At 40.8% G+C, this 21,030-nt stretch overlaps 1 protein-coding gene across 1 annotated transcript in view; it reads left to right on the plus strand.

The window, feature by feature from the left end:
* The window catches only part of LOC124788894 (phenoloxidase-activating factor 2-like), a 450,082-nt gene that overhangs the window by 342,485 nt on the left and 86,567 nt on the right, over positions 1-21,030 (plus strand). Inside the window, exon 3 of the mRNA XM_047256177.1 lies at positions 4,975-5,142. Within this exon, the coding sequence (XP_047112133.1) occupies positions 4,975-5,142 (168 nt within the window). The remainder of the gene's footprint in view (positions 1-4,974; positions 5,143-21,030) is intronic.

A 21,030-nucleotide genomic window follows, 5' to 3' on the forward strand; every position in this document is an offset into this window, starting at 1 on the left:
GGTCATCAGTCCCCTAGATTAGAACTACATAAACCTAACTAACCTAAGGACATGACACACATCCATGCCCGAGGCAGTATTCGAACCTGCGACCGTAGCAGCAGCGCAGGTCCGGAATGAAGCGCCTAGAACCGCTCGGTCACCGGAGCCGGCAGTCTGCTCATGGTTTAGTCTAATTAACATGGCGGTAGGCTCCACTGACTCTCGCTTCAAAACCTCTTACAGTGTAAATCTATAGTGACATCTCCGTTCTTTTTTACCTCAATGGGTTCGTATATACAATCGCTGGACAGAGTAAGAGGAGGCTAATCACAGTGTGACGTATAGCGCAGTATAACATATACAGTTGCGATACTTGTGCTCATTTTTGTTACACTCTGCCACAACAGCGTTCCAAGCTCTAGGAAGATATATTTCTGAACACGACATCGTATGAATGTGAATAGTATCGTTTATATTCAATTGTAACACAGTTTTTTGCAATGACGAGCATATGTTGTGCCAAAAAAAATCGACAGTAACTAAGCATGACACCTTATTTGTCTTTCTTTAGTTTCCTAAGGACGACGGGATGTAAACCGATACATTACACGTGAGTTTCTTTATCACACTCTTGTAAACGACGGATATTTATTGAAGAATGTCGTTTTCTTATAACAACATTCAGGACTATTTTCTCATTATGAATATACTGGAAAAAAATAAGTCCATTCTAATATAATCTAAAGACTATAACAATAACTAGCGAATAATAAGTACCTCTTCTTGTCCAAACTGTTGAACAATGCACTTCTGAAGAAGAAGTATTACATCAGGACTAAGTGCCTACCAAAAAAGGGTTTTGAAATTGATAAAACCAAAGGTTCTACAAGAACGAACTCTTGTTGAATTCATCCGATTTACTAGATTTATTAGCCTCCGATTTTCACCTTCTCAACTTATCAAAGATATTTATGGCTAGGAAACAAGTTGAGTCTGGCAGTGTATTAGGACATTTTTCGGACCTTTCGCAATTGCAGTTCGGAGATAAAGTACATTTATTAGAAAAACACAACAAAAAACCTTTTAATAAAAGATTTACGTTAAAAATGTCTGCATGTTTGGCCTGATACCTAGAGTCTTTTGCTGATCGGTCAAGAGTATTTTTAAAATGTATTGAACCTAAATGACATTTTAACATTACAGCTTTGTAAGTTAACTTACAGCGTTATCTGCATATATTTCGAGTTAACAACGATAAAGCGACAAATGTAATTACATCATGTGCCTCACTTTTCTGATATTATTGTTACAACGCATCAAGCTTTAATGTATGTGCCTGTGTGCGTGTGTGCGTGTTCTTTTGTGAGCGCCCGTATCTATATACGTCTTTTTCATTCTCAACTGTAATTCATAGAGCTGTATAAAATTATCGAGCATCGAACATGTGTAAATGTACGTTTCACTTCTGAGGAAAAATGAACAACTATTGCAATTATTGTATGATCATTGATGACGAAATACCATATCTCTACGTTTTCAAAATAGCTCTGAGCACTATGCGACTTAACTTCTGAGGTCATCAGTCGCCTAGAACTTAGAACTAATTAAACCTAACTAACCTAAGGACATCACACACATCCATGCCCGAGGCAGGATTGGAACCTGCGACCGTAGCGGTCGCTCGGTTCCAGACTGTAGCGCCCAGAACCGCACGGCCACTTCGGCCGGCCTCTGCGTTTTACAGATATACGTAAATAATACTGTGACAAACGGACAGCTGATCACATAACTGCAGATTTTATTCAACTGAGCATGTGGCAATGAGCAGTTTTCAATTTACCAAATACATCAGTTTTAATGATGGATCATCTTCGATTTTTTCGGTTATTTACTTTCTTGTATTATTTTTGTCATTCGTTAAGTACTACAGACAAATAACATGTGATTATTAGTATGACTTCCTCCTCTACAGCTTCACAGCACGCCTTCAACTATTTCAAAGCGATTAAAATAGGATTTTAGCTTTCCATGATCTTTTATGTGACTGTAAAGTTATGTGATAGCTGTAGCGTAATCGTTAGTTGTTGATGGACCGTAAGGAAAAGCAATTTTTGTGTTTCTTCTGTTTATTTTACGTAATCATTCTATCTCTCAATTGATCATAAATTTTCAGTCAGGTGTGCGCTATACTAATTCTACCATTGCTTACTATGCCTCGTGCTCATGTAAATGTCGTAGCTATAGCAAACGCTAACTTACTTCCTATCATTCAGTTATGGACTTGAACAAACACGAAAGCTATATACTAGTTGAGAAATTGCTATCTGCTGACTGAAAGATGAAAACCATCTCTTGTAATTGGAAACCAACATACAAAAGGCTGTTGTTAATGGATACCAGTCATAACATGAAGACAAAGTATCCAACAATAAAAATAGAAATTATAAGAGAATAATAAAAATATTATTAAAAACCTGACGTTCTCATTGTATGTCCCCATATTTACGTGAAATTTCCCAAAATTAAGGACACCTTTACATCTTATAACATTAGAAGAGATTTTTTCCACTCGCAATAAACTATGCTGCAGATTACCACATACTATTGAAAGCATCTTTGTCTTCTACTCAAATTCTGGAATCTATGGAAAGTTTATAGTGAATTTCTAATTCGGTATACAGTTCATACTGGATATAACCTCGATGTTCAGTTTAACGAATGCCTTCCTCTGCAACACACGTAATCGGTCATTTAGTACTGACCCACATCAAAGACACAAGACACGAATTTGGAGATATAAACACTAACAAAAAAAATACTGCAAAAGCTAAAGAAATTTCTTAAGGAAAGAGGGGTTTAAATGCAAGCTTGAGACTTCCTTACAGGAAAGGCAGATTGGACAATAGCTGTTAACAAAAATAAATCAAACTCAGTCAACTATTTTAAAAGTTTCTCAAATATACAAGGAGATATGAGAAAATTGCAAAAAATAGACCAGTACCTCGCCCCTACATGCAATTTCAATAGAAATGATATTTGTAATTAGATTAGTATACGTGATGCACTAAAATAAAACTGCCAAAAACCTATATAATCATGTTACAGAGTCATCAGAGTGTAATTTTGTCTTATAAATTCAGGCAATAATTTTCTACTACTATAAGGGACTATATTACGTTAAACTAAGATTTTTATCAAATTCAGTATCTTTGATATATCTCTCGTCCGTGTCCAGAATCTTCGTATTCACAGCTACATCTTTGTTTAGGACAACTTGCAAAAATTGTTATTTTCAAACGCGTAGTGTCGAATAAATGTGATGCATTATGCAAGAGGAATTATACGAGTATTGTTAAATACAGAGGAGAGATAAGATGGGTAAAAAGCGTACATTTAAGTCCTCTGTGAAGGGGGAGAGCTGTCTCATGCTTTGATAGAAATAGGAACGGGGGTTCATAGAGAAGATATAGGAGATACAGCATTACAGTCAGAGTTAATAGAGATTTCGAAGACTTGCGATCAAATAAAACGGAAGGCACTGATAAAATCCTTGAGGAAACTGGACAATAAACGACTGTTCAAGTTAGTTTGCAGAATCTATGAGTCTGAAGACATACCATCAGGTTTTCAGAAGAATATTGTGCACACCATTATGAAGATAGCAAGGGCAAATAACTACAAGAACTGCCGCATCCAAGTTGCTGACAAGAATAATGTACAAGAGATCTGAATGAGATAAATAACTAATTGAGCGCAGAATATGAATTAAGAGTAAAGGAAAATGAAAGTATCGACGTGTAGCAGAAATGAGAACAGTGAGAAATCTGCAATAAAAATAACGAACCACGGAGTAGACGAAGTGACGGAACTCTGCTACTTCGGAAGCAAAGCAACAATTGATGAACGAAGCAAGTAGGACATGAAAAGCAGACTAGCACGTAAAAGACCGCAAACCTGTCCAAAAGTAGATCACTTGTGTCAAACATCGGCCTTTTTCATTAAGAAACTTCTGAAAGTCTTTTGGTCACGGCATTACTAAATCGAGGATTGTGGGAAAACGGGAAAAGAAGAAAATCGGAGGGTTTGAAATGTGGTGGCATAGAAGAACGTTGAAAATTAGATGGACAGATAAGGAATGAGGAGGTTCTCCACAGATTCTGTGAAGAAAGGAACAAACGGAAAACAGTGACAGGAAGAAGGGACAGTATGGCACATCTATTAAAACATTGGGGAATAACTTCCATTTTACTAGATGGGGTTACCCCCCCCCCCCCTCCCAGTTTCGCACGTCAGGCTACGCTGCTGTGCCAGCTAAGAGGAAGAAAGGACGTAGAAGACACAGAACGAGGTGGCAGTGGAAAGTGAAGGCGAAACAGGCACAAGCGCCTAAACGTTGAAGTGAAGAACAAGAAGAAGAAGGAGAAGTCACCAGAAGGGGCTGTAGGGAGTAAAAACTACAGGAGAAGACAAAGATAGGGATATATCCAACAAATAATTAAGTACTTGGGGTGCAAGTCATACAAGGAGATGACGAGGTCGACACAGGAGAGCACACTGACAGTCATTGACAGAACGACTGACCTGCTGCACAATAATCCATTTAACCGCCATTACGATATGAGCTGGTGAATGAGCGCACCGGTCATCTACAGTTTTTTGAACAGTACAGTCTTAGCGTAAATATTGTACTTACGCATTCCCGCTGCTCCCTTGAAAAGCCCAGAAAGTGTACGACATGGGCACTGGAGTGTTCCCTGTGTCAGAGCTGTGTTTTTCACGAAGTGCGCGAGGACACTCGAATGTCAAGTACAAATTCTGAGGTTACCGTGCAGTGAAGACTGTATCTTACGTCCACATGTGAGGAGCGCTAATTCGTTTGCTGTACACGTGTTACTAGTTCCCTACACATCAGTGTTCACTACAACTGTTTCGTGCGCTTTGCGTGTTTACTTCCACTGCAGTGACTTGACCATTACTGTCTCGTGTGCGCAGGAACGTACCCGACATGCGGGCCTGGGGTCTGCTGTTGCTGCTGCTACTGCTGCTGCTGCGATCTGCGGCGACAGCGCCGGACGTCTCAGACAACGAGGCGGAGAGCTACAGCCTGGGCGCCGTCAGAGGGGGCTGCGACTGCATGGAGTACTGGAACTGCGTCATGAGGTACCTCACAAACACACTCACGTGCCGGCTGCAGGCGGTGTGGATCCTTCTGGTTCCACTGAAATAAAATCTCCCTCAATCATCCCATCCATTACAATTTTGTCCGCTAGAAATGGAGCCAATTCTGTTGCTGTTGCTGTTGCTGTGGACCTGAAATTGTCCATAACTGCTCACCAGCTGAATTCAACTAATGGTGAATATTTATTATCTCTTTCCGGGTGACACAGTCTCTCTTCCATGCCACACCAGACCTCAGAGCAGTTCCGCTTCTGATGCCAAAACATTATCCACCATTATTCTTCGATGCATGTATGCAGAGGGTCTAAATCCGACTGGAAATGACCATCCTAACCCTATGCACCAAACCAAAGAATCTAACCCTAATATGGCACCCAGGTTAGCTAAACACTACAAACATGCCAACTTGATGCTTAACGAAAGTAGCCTATATTCACACCCATATAAGAATCTCCCTCCCCTCTTTCCATTAAGCATACCGTAGGTGCAGCCACATCTGAGGAGTATCTGTAGAGAGTCCAGAATAACATATGCTTCATGAACAGAGACAACAACCTTTCAGTGGTTGCAGTGGGAACGGTCATGAATCAGAGTCCACAATTTTAGTCAGTCAGATTACAGACAGGCAGTCTTGAAAAAAAATTTTAAATTTATGTCTACATGTACATGCCAACTAACTGTCCAACAGAAGGTACATCGGACCAACTTCAATTATTTCTCTACCGTTCCATTCCCGAACAGCGTGCGAGAAAAACGAAAACTTAAATTTTCCGTGCGAGCTCTGACTTATCTTGTTTTATTCTGCCCGCATCTCGTGGTCGTGCGGTAGCGTTCTCGCTTCCCACGCCCGGGTTCCCGGGTTCGATTCCCGGCGGGGTCAGGGATTTTCTCTGCCTTGTGATGGCTGGGTGTTGTGTGATGTCCTTAGGTTAGTTAGGTTTAAGTAGTTCTAAGTTCTAGGGGACTGATGACCTAAGATGTTAAGTCCCATAGTGCTGAGAGCCATTTTGTTTTATTCTCATGATCATTTCTCACTATGCAACTGAGTGCCAACAAAACATTTCCGCATTCGGAGGAGGAAGTCGTTGATGAAAATTTCATGAGAAGATGCAGATTCCACATCACGCACCAGTACACCAAAAGAGGACGGACAAGTGTGTCTCCTTATCAGACCTGTTGCATTTCGTAAGTGTTTTGCAAATAAACCGCAATTTTTTGTTATGGGAAACTGTGACGCAATAGACGTTCTGTGACTCAATAAACACCAACATTGGGTTTTATAGACTAGCTTCGTTTTTGTGGAGTATTAGCGTGGAAACAGGATGAATTGCGACACGTGTATAACTTCGAAACAAGCAGTTTTTGTGTAGGTCAGAAACTAGTGTAATGTGCTTGGGAACTGTTATTGCAGAATACTTCTTTTGTAACTGCAACAGTCTTCAGCTCCCCTATGCGAAACTGTCAAGAATATATGAGAAATCTACATGCATTATGGAGCTACCGCTCCTGTCAAACAAGAACAACTAATCAGTAGTTAACGGAGATTTCAGTGTAGATTTTTTGAAAGATTCTGGTAGGAGAAATGAACTGCAATCATTATTTTTCTGTTCCCGTCTAATGTCAATAGTGAATGTTCCATCTCATCACCAGCAAGACAGCATTCCCCTTGTTGATAACTCTTTTATACACAGTGCTCAGGCTGAAACGTTTACTGTGTATACAATTGTTACTGGTCTATATGACCCATGACGCACAATAAATGCAAATTTAAACAATGTGGCACCTTACAGCTCTGAGGCATGTTCACACACAAAGCAGTGAGGTTTACTGAGAGCAGGACGCAAATTTTTAAGAATCAGTTGTAAGAGAAACAAGGGATGAGTTATGGATAGAAAGAGATGCTGATGTGAAATTCGCTGTATTCTATATTGAATTTTTGGCAAGATTTGAAAATCTTCCTAAAACGGTATCCAGAATGTCCAGTGGACGACTAAAAGCAAATTTATTTGGAAAAAAGGAAAAGGGAATTTTACACGAGTGTCAGAACAAGTCAAGACCCGGCGTTACATGCATTCTACAGAAAATACTGCAATCTCTTAAGTAAAGATCATTAACATTCCAAAATGTGTACTTCAGGACAGATATTAGTAATAAAAGTAACAAGATTAAACTATATGGGATATTGTGAAACGAGGCCAGGACAGTCAATCAGTGTACAAAACACCATAACAATTAAACTAATTGACAATGTTGTGACTGGTAATTCATAAACTGTGGCTTTTTTTAACAACCGCTTTCTGAATGGAGCACTTAATACAGGGTTCAGAGGTTCAGGTGAAGAAGCAAGAGAATATATATACCATAAAACTTCAAGGAACTATAAGTAGAAGCAACAGCCCACACTGAAATTAATACAGTTAAAAAAAAGTTGTAAAAAACGGATGTCATGTGGTGTGGATGCAATCAAACAGAAATCTGAAAAGTTGTTCTAACTTGATAAGTAATGTCCTTAGTTATATATCTAATGAACCACTGGCAGTTTTTCCAGACAAACCATCTGTAAGAAAAGTGACAAGAAAGTTTTACGTAACTATCGTCAAGTTTCCTCGCTCACGTCTTCTTCCAAAACACTGGAAAAAGTGATGTACTCAGAAAAGTCTCACGTTTAAGTAAAGACAACTTACTTGCCACGTCGCAGTTTGGATTCTAGAAAGGTTGCCCCAAATAATCCTTCCACCTCTAAGTCAGTAATTTCACCTTCTACTGTAAGTAGTGGATTCTCTCCATCGATTCTGCAAACACCCAAGCATTTATTTGAAGAAAAACCACGATAACTTGTTCTTGAGAAACCTAACTAACCACAACTGTCCAATTCATCTAAATAAAACAATAACATACTTTTCAGTAGCATTGGCAAACCCTAATCTGGAATTCCACCTACTAACTTTTAACAAGAAAACGCGTAACATGTGGAAAGTACACTCCTGGAAATTGAAATAAGAACACCGTGAATTCATTGTCCCAGGAAGGGGAAACTTTATTGACACATTCCTGGGGTCAGATACATCACATGATCACACTGACAGAACCACAGGCACATAGACACAGGCAACACAGCATGCACAATGTCGGCACTAGTACAGTGTATATCCACCTTTCACAGCAATGCAGGCTGCTATTCTCCCATGGAGACGATCGTAGAGATGCTGGATGTAGTCCTGTGGAACGGCTTGCCATGCCATTTCCACCTGGCGCCTCAGTTGGACCAGCGTTCGTGCTGGACGTGCAGACCGCGTGAGACGACGCTTCATCCAGTCCCAAACATGCTCAATGGGGGACAGATCCGGAGATCTTGCTGGCCAGGGTAGTTGACTTACACCTTCTAGAGCACGTTGGGTGGCACGGAATACATGCGGACGTGCATTGTCCTGTTGGAACAGCAAGTTCCCTGGCCGGTCTAGGAATGGTAGAACGATGGGTTCGATGACGGTTTGGATGTACCGTGCACTATTCAGTGTCCCCTCGACGATCACCAGTGGTGTACGGCCAGTGTAGGAGATCGCTCCCCACACCATGATGCCGGGTGTTGGCCCTGTGTGCCTCGGTCGTATGCAGTCCTGATTGTGGCGCTCACCTGCACGGCGCCAAACACGCATACGACCATCATTGGCACCAAGGCAGAAGCGACTCTCATCGCTGAAGACGACACGTCTCCATTCGTCCCTCCATTCACGCCTGTCGCGACACCACTGGAGGCGGGCTGCACGATGTTGGGGCGTGAGCGGAAGACGGCCTAACGGTGTGCGGGACCGTAGCCCAGCTTCATGGAGACGGTTGCGAATGGTCCTCGCCGATACCCCAGGAGCAACAGTGTCCCTAATTTGCTGGGAAGTGGCGGTGCGGTCCCCTACGGCACTGCGTAGGATCCTACGGTCTTGGCGTGCATCCGTGCGTCGCTGCGGTCCGGTCCCAGGTCGACGGGCACATGCACCTTCCGCCGACCACTGGCGACAACATCGATGTACTGTGGAGACCTCACGCCCCACGTGTTGAGCAATTCGGCGGTACGTCCACCCGGCCTCCCGCATGCCCACTATACGCCCTCGCTCAAAGTCCGTCAACTGCACATACGGTTCACGTCCACGCTGTCGCGGCATGCTACCAGTGTTAAAGACTGCGATGGAGCTCCGTATGCCACGGCAAACTGGCTGACACTGACGGCGGCGGTGCACAAATGCTGCGCAGCTAGCGCCATTCGACGGCCAACACCGCGGTTCCTGGTGTGTCCGCTGTGCCGTGCGTGTGATCATTGCTTGTACAGCCCTCTCGCAGTGTCCGGAGCAAGTATGGTGGGTCTGACACACCGGTGTCAATGTGTTCTTTTTTCCATTTCCAGGAGTGTATTTAAACCTCTGAGCGTCGAAACCTTTGGGCTAAATCCATGCACGTTTCATCTCTCCCGACGAAACTTATGCAAATGTTGCATTTATCTCCGCCTCTCCCAAGTTTCATTAGTCCCTCCAAATCCCTCAACGCTATGTGCTGCACTCCCCCTCGTTCAACAGTCCGAATTCTTTTTTTTTTTTGTGGTGGTGGTGGTGGGGGGGGGGGGGGGGGGTCATCAGTCTTCTGACTGGTTTGATGCGGACCACCACGAATTCCTCTCCTGTGATAACCTTTTCACCTCAGAGTAGCACTTGCAACCAAAGTCCTTTATTATTTGCTGGATGTAATCCGATCTCTGTCTTCCTCTGCAGTTTTTACCCTTTACAGCTGCCTCTAGTACCATAGAAGTCATTCCCTCATGTTTTAACCGATGTCCTATCATCCTGTACCTTCTCCTTATCATTGTTTTCCACATACTTTTTTCCTCTCCTATTCTGCACAGATCCTGCTCATTCCTAAGTTATCCGTCCACCTAATTTTCAACATCTCGCATGTTTCGATTCTGTTCCTATTTTACCAAAGTCCATCTTTCACTACCATATAATCCTGTAGTCCAGTTCGAATATCTCCAGCACCAGAAATGTCTTTACCAGTCCGATAGACGCCGCGAAATGAAATCCCAGCAACTTATTTTATCCCGTGTCCTCGAGAACCCTGGGCTTTTTCATCACGCCCCACCTTCGTTAGAATTCCACATACTCCACCTCCTTTTCCTAGGTAACTTCAACAGGCATCCCTTCCCAGATAATGAAATCGTTCCTGAGATCTATCCACCCATTTAATTTGTAAGCTACCCTCCTTTTGCATAGAAGGCACCAACCACCCTTTGTCCGCTTAACTGAAATTCTGCCTGTACATACCTGCATTCCTGTTTTAGACTGTCGCATATCCCATCTCATACTACTTCGTCTCCAGTCTCGTTTTCGTACAAATCCCTCACATGTGAAATGTTATCTGAAGTGCACGGGACCATCGTACGTACAGATGGTAAAGACTATACACATCAAGCTCAGATGATCGCTTTAATTCTATTAATACATATTTTTATGTGCTTCAGTTGTACTAATTAAACACAAGAAAGCGCGAGCATGATCGCTCCTAGCCCGATATACTATCAAAGTGAGGAGATGTAAGTAAGGCATAAGTAAAGAACGCTCGAAACAAAAGCTGGCATGTTTGTGAACTGCACGCAGTCACCTCAGATGTTTAACTTACAAATCGAAGCGGCACTGAAGAAAATAGAAGAGAATTTCGATAACAAAAGATTAAGAAAAGTAGACGGTAACGCCAAATTTTACAAATGAGATGGGTTTTCGTATTATGGTGAATTTAGAGGATGTTATGGGTTATTTAACACATAATCGGACTGACGTAAAACGGCAATAGTAGTAACCAGGAAACAAAAGCCCGGTAGATATACCTGTAGAAGTTATGGCGGTAAACTCATAGGATGTCTTGTATATAAAGATGTTCAAAGCAGGAAAAATATTAATCACAGTCTGGGTTAAGTGAAAAGAGTATTCCTGAAGTAAAGACATTTACTGATGACAAACATTAGCATAGAACGAACAAAGAAGTATCTGAAACAGTACATATAGTATGCAGCAATTTGCAAAGTAAAACATTGGAAAATGAGAAAGGAGAAGCCCAAATGATCAGAATGTGATACTACTACAATAAATTGATATTTGGAAGTTAGATGTTGTACGTTACTTTAGTCTTCTAGAAAATGTAACAGAAGTAAATAAAACTTAATGATACTTATGCTACACATGCATGGCTAATTAATCTATTAGGTAATATAGAAATTAATGGCAGAGATTATTCAATTCCCAAACTTCCGAGGATGATAGAGAGGCAGAAAAATATCTAATTGACACGCATCACCCGAAAACTGGTCCGACTTGTTTCACAAGACAAGACAGATTAAACCTTCTTCCGCTTTAAAAGATTAAAATGTGAGAAACAGAGAAATGACTGACCTTTGAAAGTTAATGACATGTTTATCCCGCACGTTCCTTGCTATTGACAGTAACAAGTTACAGCAATCGGACAGCATGTTTCATAAACCGACTGATTTGCAAAGGACGTAAACTCCATATGTTCGGCTCTGCGAACAGACATGGAGATTGCTTGCCAGAGAGGTCAAGCGGATATAGTAACAGAAGTTGACACTGGGCTACATGTTTTGCGTTGACCGTCGGGTTTTGACGGGATATGTTTGGGCCAGCGAGGCTCCACGAGAAACAACGGACACCCTGATTCTGTTCTTGGGGCTGGTCAGAGCAAGACCAGACTAGTAAGTTTATTCTGCTGCGCTGGGACTGACCACCGGTGTTGAGGGCTGTTAGAATGTTGAGGCTAGTCAGTTAGTAACGGATGATTTTCCAGTCTTTTCTCAGTGCTATTTGTTTTAATAGTTCAATTTGTTTTAATATGAATTTACGTAATTTCGGGTATTTAGGCATTTTTAATTATATTAGTCGATATTTCTTCGGGATGCCGATCACGTGTGGATGGGTGGCTATTTATTATGCCTTGTAGTTTGAAACAGGTTTTTTAGAGTGCATCTTTTTCCATATAATTGCTGCAGTAATGTTTCTCCGGCATTTTGATAATTTACAAATGTGATTTCCATAATTAAGACAACTTTTGTTTCTGGTTGCTTGCATGTGGTACTAGAAAATGTTTCACATTGCTCACCGTGTTAAATACCTACCTATCCCTGTCCCAGATACTGATCTAATGCTGTTCCCGACAATCTGGATGTGTAATTTCTCATTCTTTATCAAGGTTTCTTTGTGAACCGACATTGTTGATACTAGGCACTCCTTTGAATGTCACGTGATACAGGGCCCTACTGCGCTCCTTACGTTCTTCAGCTGTGTTTCTATAGTTCTGCGACGTCAGTAACAACAGCCCGCAAGTAAAACTGACGCGCCTTAACAAGTGTTCATTTGTGAGTTCAGTCGCTTTGGTGCGTGCATGCAGGTTTTTAGCCAAATTATATTTGTAGGGTACCATCGGTTTCCTTGAACTTTTCCGTTATCAGTGTAGTACAATAAAATCAATCATTTCTCTGCAAATGCGTCAGATAATTTGGCGTCCAGTGAGCCTTTTATTATTCGGTTCCACCTGTGTCCCACATACATGTGATTAGTTTGAGTCAATGTGTTAGTGAGTTAGTTTGTGGTCAGTTAATATAAGGCCTGAAAATTACAATTTAGTGAATAAGACGTGTACATCATTCATACGAATAAATATTGAGGTGATTGCACCTCCACTCTTTCACTGAAAGCTCAAAAATAACGTTCCCTTTCTTTTGACTTATTCTAATGAGTAAATTGAATCTACATGGGGACCCAACCGCTTTTCTTGTACGTCAGCCCCTATAATGAAAATAAATACTCTTTGTAGTTATTTACATGAATAATGGTTGAGTCAACACATTTCTTAGGCTCTTTCACAAAATGGAGACCTGTATGAACCTTTCAAACGGCCTGTTGCCTATTTAACATCAGACGGTGTCGCTATTCATGCAGCCAGTTGAACACTCGTTCTATGATTGAATATGTCTCACAAAATTTGTTATTTAGAGACTGCTTGTTGATTTAATCCTGGAAATAAATTATATGGCCTTCCATAAGAGAAGAATTAACTGAAGCGTAACTAAAGTAATAACTCAGCAGGTGTCCCATTTCCAGTATGTGAAACATTTTTTGAGAAAGAAAGACACATGAATTGGAAAATTAACACCTTTTGACATAAAGGTGGCACGATTATATAAATTTTAAAGGGTAAAACGATAAGAGAAACCAAAACGAAATTTTATAAAGTCACAGCACTACCCACAGTAAAATACGGAGCAGAAAGATGGAAATAAAAATCTGTAGATCTAAGATAATTTAAGACATCAGAAATGAAGGTCCTTAGACCTGTGAAGGTTGCACAAGAGAAGACAAAGCAAGAAATGAAGCAATAAGGGAAGAACGAGGGGTACAGCAATTAACTGGCATAGCAATCCAACGAAATCAGGACTGACAATATTGCCTATGTCAAGTTGGACAATCCCTTGTCGAGCAATGAAATGTAATCCCGTAAGAAGAAGGAGTGTGTGAATGCTGAGGAAGTGATGGCTAGGCAGGATCAGGAACTAAGTCTAAACCTGGATTGGCAGAAGTCGAAGATCCTTCGGTAAGACATGTCGTTGTATCATCAACTCACATTGTAATAGCGCTTTAATGAAATTACGTGGGTACTCATAATTTAATGATGAGTTGTGCAACGGTATTGATTAAGGAGTGAAGTCCCTTTAAAATTTTTTTCTTCATTTAAACCTACATTGGAAGAAAATGTTCTGGTCTGCTTACATATAAGAAACAGACCTTTTATGGCAACTGGTCAATAGTGTTGTCAAAATAAATCCACCCGTTACACTCATATGAACTCGATGCTGAACAACACTCAAATCGCTCCAGCAACAACGCACGCCACACGACAGGGAAGTCAGTCCCGTCATTAAGGATACTAAGGTTCAAACTGTAGTATGTCTATTATTTACGTCAGTCAGCTACCCCGATTTTTGTGTACATTTTATGTTCAATTATAAAGCGTTTCCTTTCTATTAATGAATTCGCTCGTCTTAGTGAGCATACGTTTTACGTTAAACTAATGTTCGAAACCCATTTCGCCACCTTTACTCAATACATCCTGCAGACTATCGATGGGTCTGTACATTATCAAACACATTTCTTCACTTTAGATGGCTTCCTATGTAGGTCTGTTTTTTCATCTACATCTACGTGGATAGTCTGCAAACCACTTTTAAGTGCCTGGCAGAGGGTTCATCGAACCAGCTTCATAATATTTCTCTATTATTCCAATCTCGTACAGAGAAAAAATGAACACCTATATCTTTCTGTGCGAGCTCTGATTTCCCTTATCTTATTATGACGATCTTTTCTCCCTAAGTAGGTCGGTGTTAACAAAATATTTTCGCATTCGGTGGAGAAAATTGGTGACCGAAATTTCGTGAGAAGATTCTGCCGCAACGAAAGACGTCCTTGTTTTAACGATGTCGACTTCAAATCCTGTATCATTTCAGTGACACTCTCTCCCCTATTTCGCAATAATACAAAACGTGCTGCCCTTCTTTGAACTTTCTCGATATACTCCTTCAACCCGTACTAAGGATCCCATACCGCGCAGCAGTACTCTAATGAAGGACGGACAAGCGTAGTGTAGGTTGTCTCTTTAATAGATCTGTTATATTTTCTGAGTGTCCTGCCAATAAAACGCAGTCTTTGGTTAGTATTGTCCACAACATTTGTTATGTGTTCCGTCCAGTTTAAGTTGTTCATAATTCTAATTCCTAGGTATTTAGTTGAATTTACGGCCTATAGGTTTGACTGACTTATCGCGTAACCGAAGTTTATCACATTCCCTTTAGCACTCATGTGGATGACCTTTTTTTATGGGTATAGTTTTTTATCAGTATAGTTCTCTCGAATATACTTTTCGAAAATTGCAAGAAGAGGAGGCAAACTTGGAAAAGACCAGGAAAAACGGGAAATTCCAGACTGATTACGTCATGGTCAGATAGAGATTCCAAATTCTGCAGATACAGACTCTAAACACAGTTTGGAGATGCTTATAAGTAGATGAAATTAAGAGTCAGTGTCGAAAGCAGTGGGATTCTCAAATGCTGTGGTGTAATGAGGTGCTTTTGCAGTTCTCTTAGGCTGTAGGTACTATGATAATGAATTTCACGATAGGAACGGTGGTTGAAGAGGAATTTACATCTCCAAAAATATCAATAACTCACATTGGACAGACAAACAAAGAAGAAAATGGCGAAGGAAGGAAGTACGAAAATATCTAGAAAAAGAAAGAATACAATAATATGAGCAACGTAGGAATGAAACACGAGGGACGTTCTATAACTAATGCAACACATTTTTTTTCTGAAAGCCGGTTGGTTTTATTCGGGATTCCAATACACCTCACTATTCCCCACTCTTTTGGCTACAGAAGCCTACTTTTCAACATAATCTCTGTTCAGTGCGACGTCCTTACGCCACTTTACTGAGAGGGCCTGTTTAACCGCATGGTACCACTCTATTGGTCGACGTCCGAGTCAACATCTTGCTGCATCAATAACCTACCCATCAACCATGTACTTCTTTCCGTGGAGTGCATCCTTCGTTGGACCAAACAGATGGGAGTCGGAAGGTGCGATATCCGGGTTGTAGGGTGGATGAACTTTATGATGATTATAAAGAATCCGCCTCGACTGCAAATAGGAACCGGATGTTGACCTAGGTTTCGGCGTGGATAACCACGCCTTCTTCGGAACACACTAAAACTACAAATTGCCTAAAGAGGCACGGTCCTACATTAATACAGAAAGCCCAAAAGTTGGACCATGCCTCTATAGGCAGTTTGTAGTTTTAGTGTTTTCCGAAGAAGGCGTGGTTATCCGCGCCGAAACCTAGATCAGCGTCCGGTTTCTGTTTGCAATCGAGGCGGATTTTTTATAATCATTAAATTATTCACGATTGCTGACGCGCTGCACTGTTAAAACTTCTCAAGAAATTTTATGGGCTCCTCTCGGATGCTCAGACTTTTGAGGCTCTGCGTTGTCATGGAGAAGGAGAAGTTCGTGTGACGAACAGGCTAAAGTCATTTCTTCAAATTCCTGAGGGCAACACAATACACTCCACAGTTGATATTTGCACCATGAGTTAGGACATCAAGCAGAATAGCCTCTTCAGAGTCCCAAAAGACAGTCTCCATGACTTTACAGGCTGAGGGTGCGGCTTTGAACATTTTCTTCGGAGGAGAGGTGGTGTGACGCCATTCCATGGGCTGCCGTTTTGCTTCCGGTTCGAAGAGGTGGACCCTTCTTTTATCTCCTATGACAATTTTCGACTAAAAATTGAACGATCAGCCTAGTAATGCGTGAGCAATTTCTTCGTTGCTCTTTATGGTCTTCTGCTAGGTGGCCAGAAACCCAGCTCTTACACACCTTTGAGTACCACAACTAGTGGACGAGTGTGGCAGAACTACTAACAGAGACGTACAGTTGTGGAGCGAGGTGTTTGATTGTGATCATTCGATCAACTTGAATGAGAGTGACCGCACGTTGCAACTTTGCTAGGGTCCCAGTTGTGTGCGGCCGGCCACCACGCGGGAGAGAGGGCAGGTTTGTGCTTCGCTCGACGGTTCATCGTTAACTTTCAGGAATAGTTATACATTCTGCAAGCGATTATGAATTTCTGTGATGCTCTGGTTTTTCGCCAAAAAAAAAGGTGCTTGGAACATACCTCCATTACAGATGCCATTTTGAAGGCTAAGTATGGCGCCACTACCAATCGGAACTTCATGAAACTATAGGGGCGAAGCGTGAATATTCCACGATGTCCCACAATAAACTCTGCATTTCTAACTGAAAATGGCAGAGAAAAAAAGTATTACACTGTTTATTGAACGCCCCTCGTAAATAGCAAGTTCCGGGAAGCCAAGGTGAAATAGCTGCAGGAAAGATGCGAAGAAACAGAAAAAGAAATGTTTTCCGCAAGAACTGATTCAGCATGTAGAAATGTCAAGACAACGTTCAGCGAAATTAAAAGGAAACGCTTCAACATAAAGAGTGCAAGAGAAGAGAGCAGATAGTGGCCTACGAGGTGAAAGAGATGTCTGACAACGTGATAGAAGAAGAAATGGAAGTCAGTGTGGAAGACACAATGAATCCATCGTTAGAGTCGGAGTTTAACACTACTTTCGAAGACTTACGATCAAATAATGCAAAAAGTATAGATAATATACCTTCGGAATTTTCAAAATCAATGGAGGAATCGGTAACTAACCAGTTATTCAGTTTGGTTTGTAGAATCTACGAGCCTAGAGCATCAGACTTTCTGAAAATTATCATGTACACATCCCGAAGACAGCAAACGTAGGTACGTGTCAGAACTATAGCACAATCAACTCAACAGTTCGTGCGTCCAACGTACTTACAAGAATAATGTGTAGAAGAATGGAAAATCTGTTAGGTGATTATCATTTTGGCTTTAGCAAAGACACCAGAGATGCTGATCTGAGGTTGCGGTTGATAATGGATGCAAGACTGATGCAGAAATGAAGACACGTTCGTAAAGTTTTCGACTTTGAAATAGCGTTCCCTGGTGTTCGCAATATATTGGAAATTTTCAGGAAAATAGTTGTAAATTATAGGGAAAGATGGATGACATGAAATACGTACAAGGATCAGGACTGAACGGTGAGAATGGAAGATCAAGAACGAAGTGCTCGGATTAAAATGTTTGTCAGACAGGAATGAAGCCATGACGGAAACTAATGAAAGATTCAGAGGCAGGAGTAAAATTTAAGATGAATACAATGCCAGCGATAAGATTCAGTGATGACATTGCTATCATCAGTGAAAATGAAGATTTGTAGGGCTTGTTAACTTAAACGAACAGTTTCATGGGGACGCTGACGAAATTGACAAAAAACGTCATTTTTGCATTTATTGTTTATTTGTTAGTAGAACTCATGGACAATATGTTCCCAAAGTTGAAATTGCATCCGAAATGTCTGAAAAATAATTAAGTGTGTGACGGGCCCTATCTGCCACGCCCACTTTTTGAAGCCGCATTTCGATATTAGGTCGGTGAACAGCGATTTTGTGGCTTACTAGCAAGCAAACTTAACACGGGTTACGTCTTGAAGGCTGTGATATATACGTCTTGGTTTTATAGAACATCTGTGACTCAAAAAGTTGAAAGACGAAAAGAGCGTTGATGGACATAACACTCAGAGAGAAAATGATAAACACCCTTCAAGTGTGAGATTTTCACATTGCAGCGGAGTGTGCACTGATATGAAACTTCCTGGCAGATTAGAACTATCTGCTGGACCGAGACTCGAACACGGAACCTTTACCTTTTGCGGGCAAGTGCTCTACCATCTGAGCTACCCAAACACGACAAACATTCCGTCCTCACAGCAATACTTCCGCCAGTACATCGTCTCCTACTATCCAAACTTCACAGAAGCTCTCCTGCGAACCGTGCGATTAGCTTATTTTGGCTAAGCGTCATTGTCAAGCACATTTGTAACATCTGTGTTTCATGTCGTTTTCAAATCATTCTTAATTACTTGTAAAGAGTAGCCATATTCCGTAATTTTACGAAAGGACCTACACTACACTAAATTACAAGTAAAAAGTGGCAAATATTCCGTCATTTTACGAAAGGATCCAGACTACACGGAATATGGTACTTTTTATTTGTAATTAACAGTGATTTGAAAATGACATAAAATACGTGTAACAAAATTGCTTGACAATGACGCTTAGCCGAAATTACCTAGTCGCACGATTAAATAAACACATTACGGCCTACTATAGACCATGTTTACGTTTATTAAGCATCTGGAGGCTGTGGATCCCCACAAATATAAAATTTTATCTACTTGTCATTTCCGCATTACATAAGACTGTCCATATACTTTGGGTCTATGTCTGTAGTACAGCACTGTTCGGAAGCGACTCGTGGACCGTGGAGATATCGGAAAAGAGAGGAAGCAAAACGTTTGAGATGTGGTACTACAGAAGATTGATTATCGTTCAAAAAGCCTCCATGAAAACTATTGCGGAATTACAGAGAGCGTGCAGAAGATCAGTGCTTGGTGCAGTGACTCCGTGCTCTGTTTGAATGTAAGAAAATTGTAGTGGTTTGAACACCTCGGCGTTATCGACGAAAAAGAAACATACGTAATTAACAACACAGTACTCAGTGGTTGACCCAAACAACATCGAAATCAAACAAATTTAAGATATTGTAGAAAAATATTAATCTCTGTACATTTTATTAATTTTGTAGTAACACTTGTTGCGACATCTGGGACAGTACACCCAAAATAAATCCAGAACGAGCAAATATATTGCGATTTCATTGTAGTTTTGGCACACGTCCTGTATAATATTAAATGCTGGTTTCCTAATCAGAATTTCGTTGAGTGACATTAAAACATATCGCAGATATCGATCAGTTCTCTGCCTTGACCCAGACTTTTAATTGAGAACTGTAAATAATGCACTGATGTAGACGTTGTGTGATTATGTATCAGAACGTCGTGAAAACAGAGAGATGAAAATACAGTAAAATTATCCGTGCTTCTGCGTAAATAAAACGATATGGTAACCTGGGAGGAAATCACTAGCAACATGTCAACAGTACCTGAATAATAGCGCAGAATAAATAAAAGCTCTGGCTTTTGTGTTCTGCGTTGTTATAATGTGTCGTGCTTCAAAGAACATTTCTGCAAGCAATGTGACTTAATTGGCCACCGTATGGTTGCTTAAAATAATGCTGTTAAATACAGAAAAGTAGCAACGCATGAAGTTATAAGGACTAAGTGCAGAGAAACTACGGGTTTTGCATGTTTCGGCAGTTGAGCCCCAAAGTAAAATAATCTGGCGTATTTAACACAGGCGGAAAGATTAATTACTCGTCCATTACACATCTTACGGTAAATAACGGCAAATAGAGACAACTGAGAACTACAAAGCTAAGATTCTTAGAAGACTCCAAAGCAAATATAACTCACACACGAGAGAATTGGCCTACAATACGCTCGTTCGTCTAATTCATGATCTTTTACTTCTCAGTCTAGGACACTTACCCACCAGTATTAATAGTTTCACTATCTATAAAACCCAAAGAATAGCGCGGTGTTTTGACTGGGCTCGTTAGTAAACGCGAGAGAGTGTTCGCGGTATATGTTAATCAAACTTCAGGTGATACACACTACAAAACAGGGGTGCGTCAAGGGGCTATTTTCTGTTAAAATTCCGAAAGCGTACATCCAAAAAGAATGAGCTAACATATTTCCTCTAGCATACATGAAATGCCTAAATTCCGTACTTCGTCATAGGTTGGTCTGCGACATTTCGTATATCAAGAAAAACAACTATTACCTGTGCCATAGTGATAATCATATAACACGTTCTCTAATGCAGATAACATGTAGACACCATCTTTAACATCAATCGACACATGTCACTTAAGGAAAACTATGTCTACGTAAATTTTGGATTTTAGATCAAGCAATGGGAGCAAGAAAGAGGCTCACGAAGATCAAAAGAATGAGAAAAAAGTGTTATATATCCTCTTATAAATGAGATCGCATTTCTCTGAACGTCCATCGTAAGTTGAAATCTATAACTCTAATAGGAAGGCTTCATTACACAACAATAACTCTGGATACATGAAAGACATCAAGTGACGTTGCAGGCTTTTTTAGTCATTTTCACTACACTGATTTATCCATTGATCCTATCCAAGTAATAACCACAACAAATTCTTCTATGAGTTATGTGGGTCACGTCATGATTCTACTACTGTAGAAGCTATTCGT

Source organism: Schistocerca piceifrons, chromosome 3, assembly GCF_021461385.2.
Source record: "Schistocerca piceifrons isolate TAMUIC-IGC-003096 chromosome 3, iqSchPice1.1, whole genome shotgun sequence".
Lineage (NCBI taxonomy): Eukaryota > Metazoa > Arthropoda > Insecta > Orthoptera > Acrididae > Schistocerca > Schistocerca piceifrons.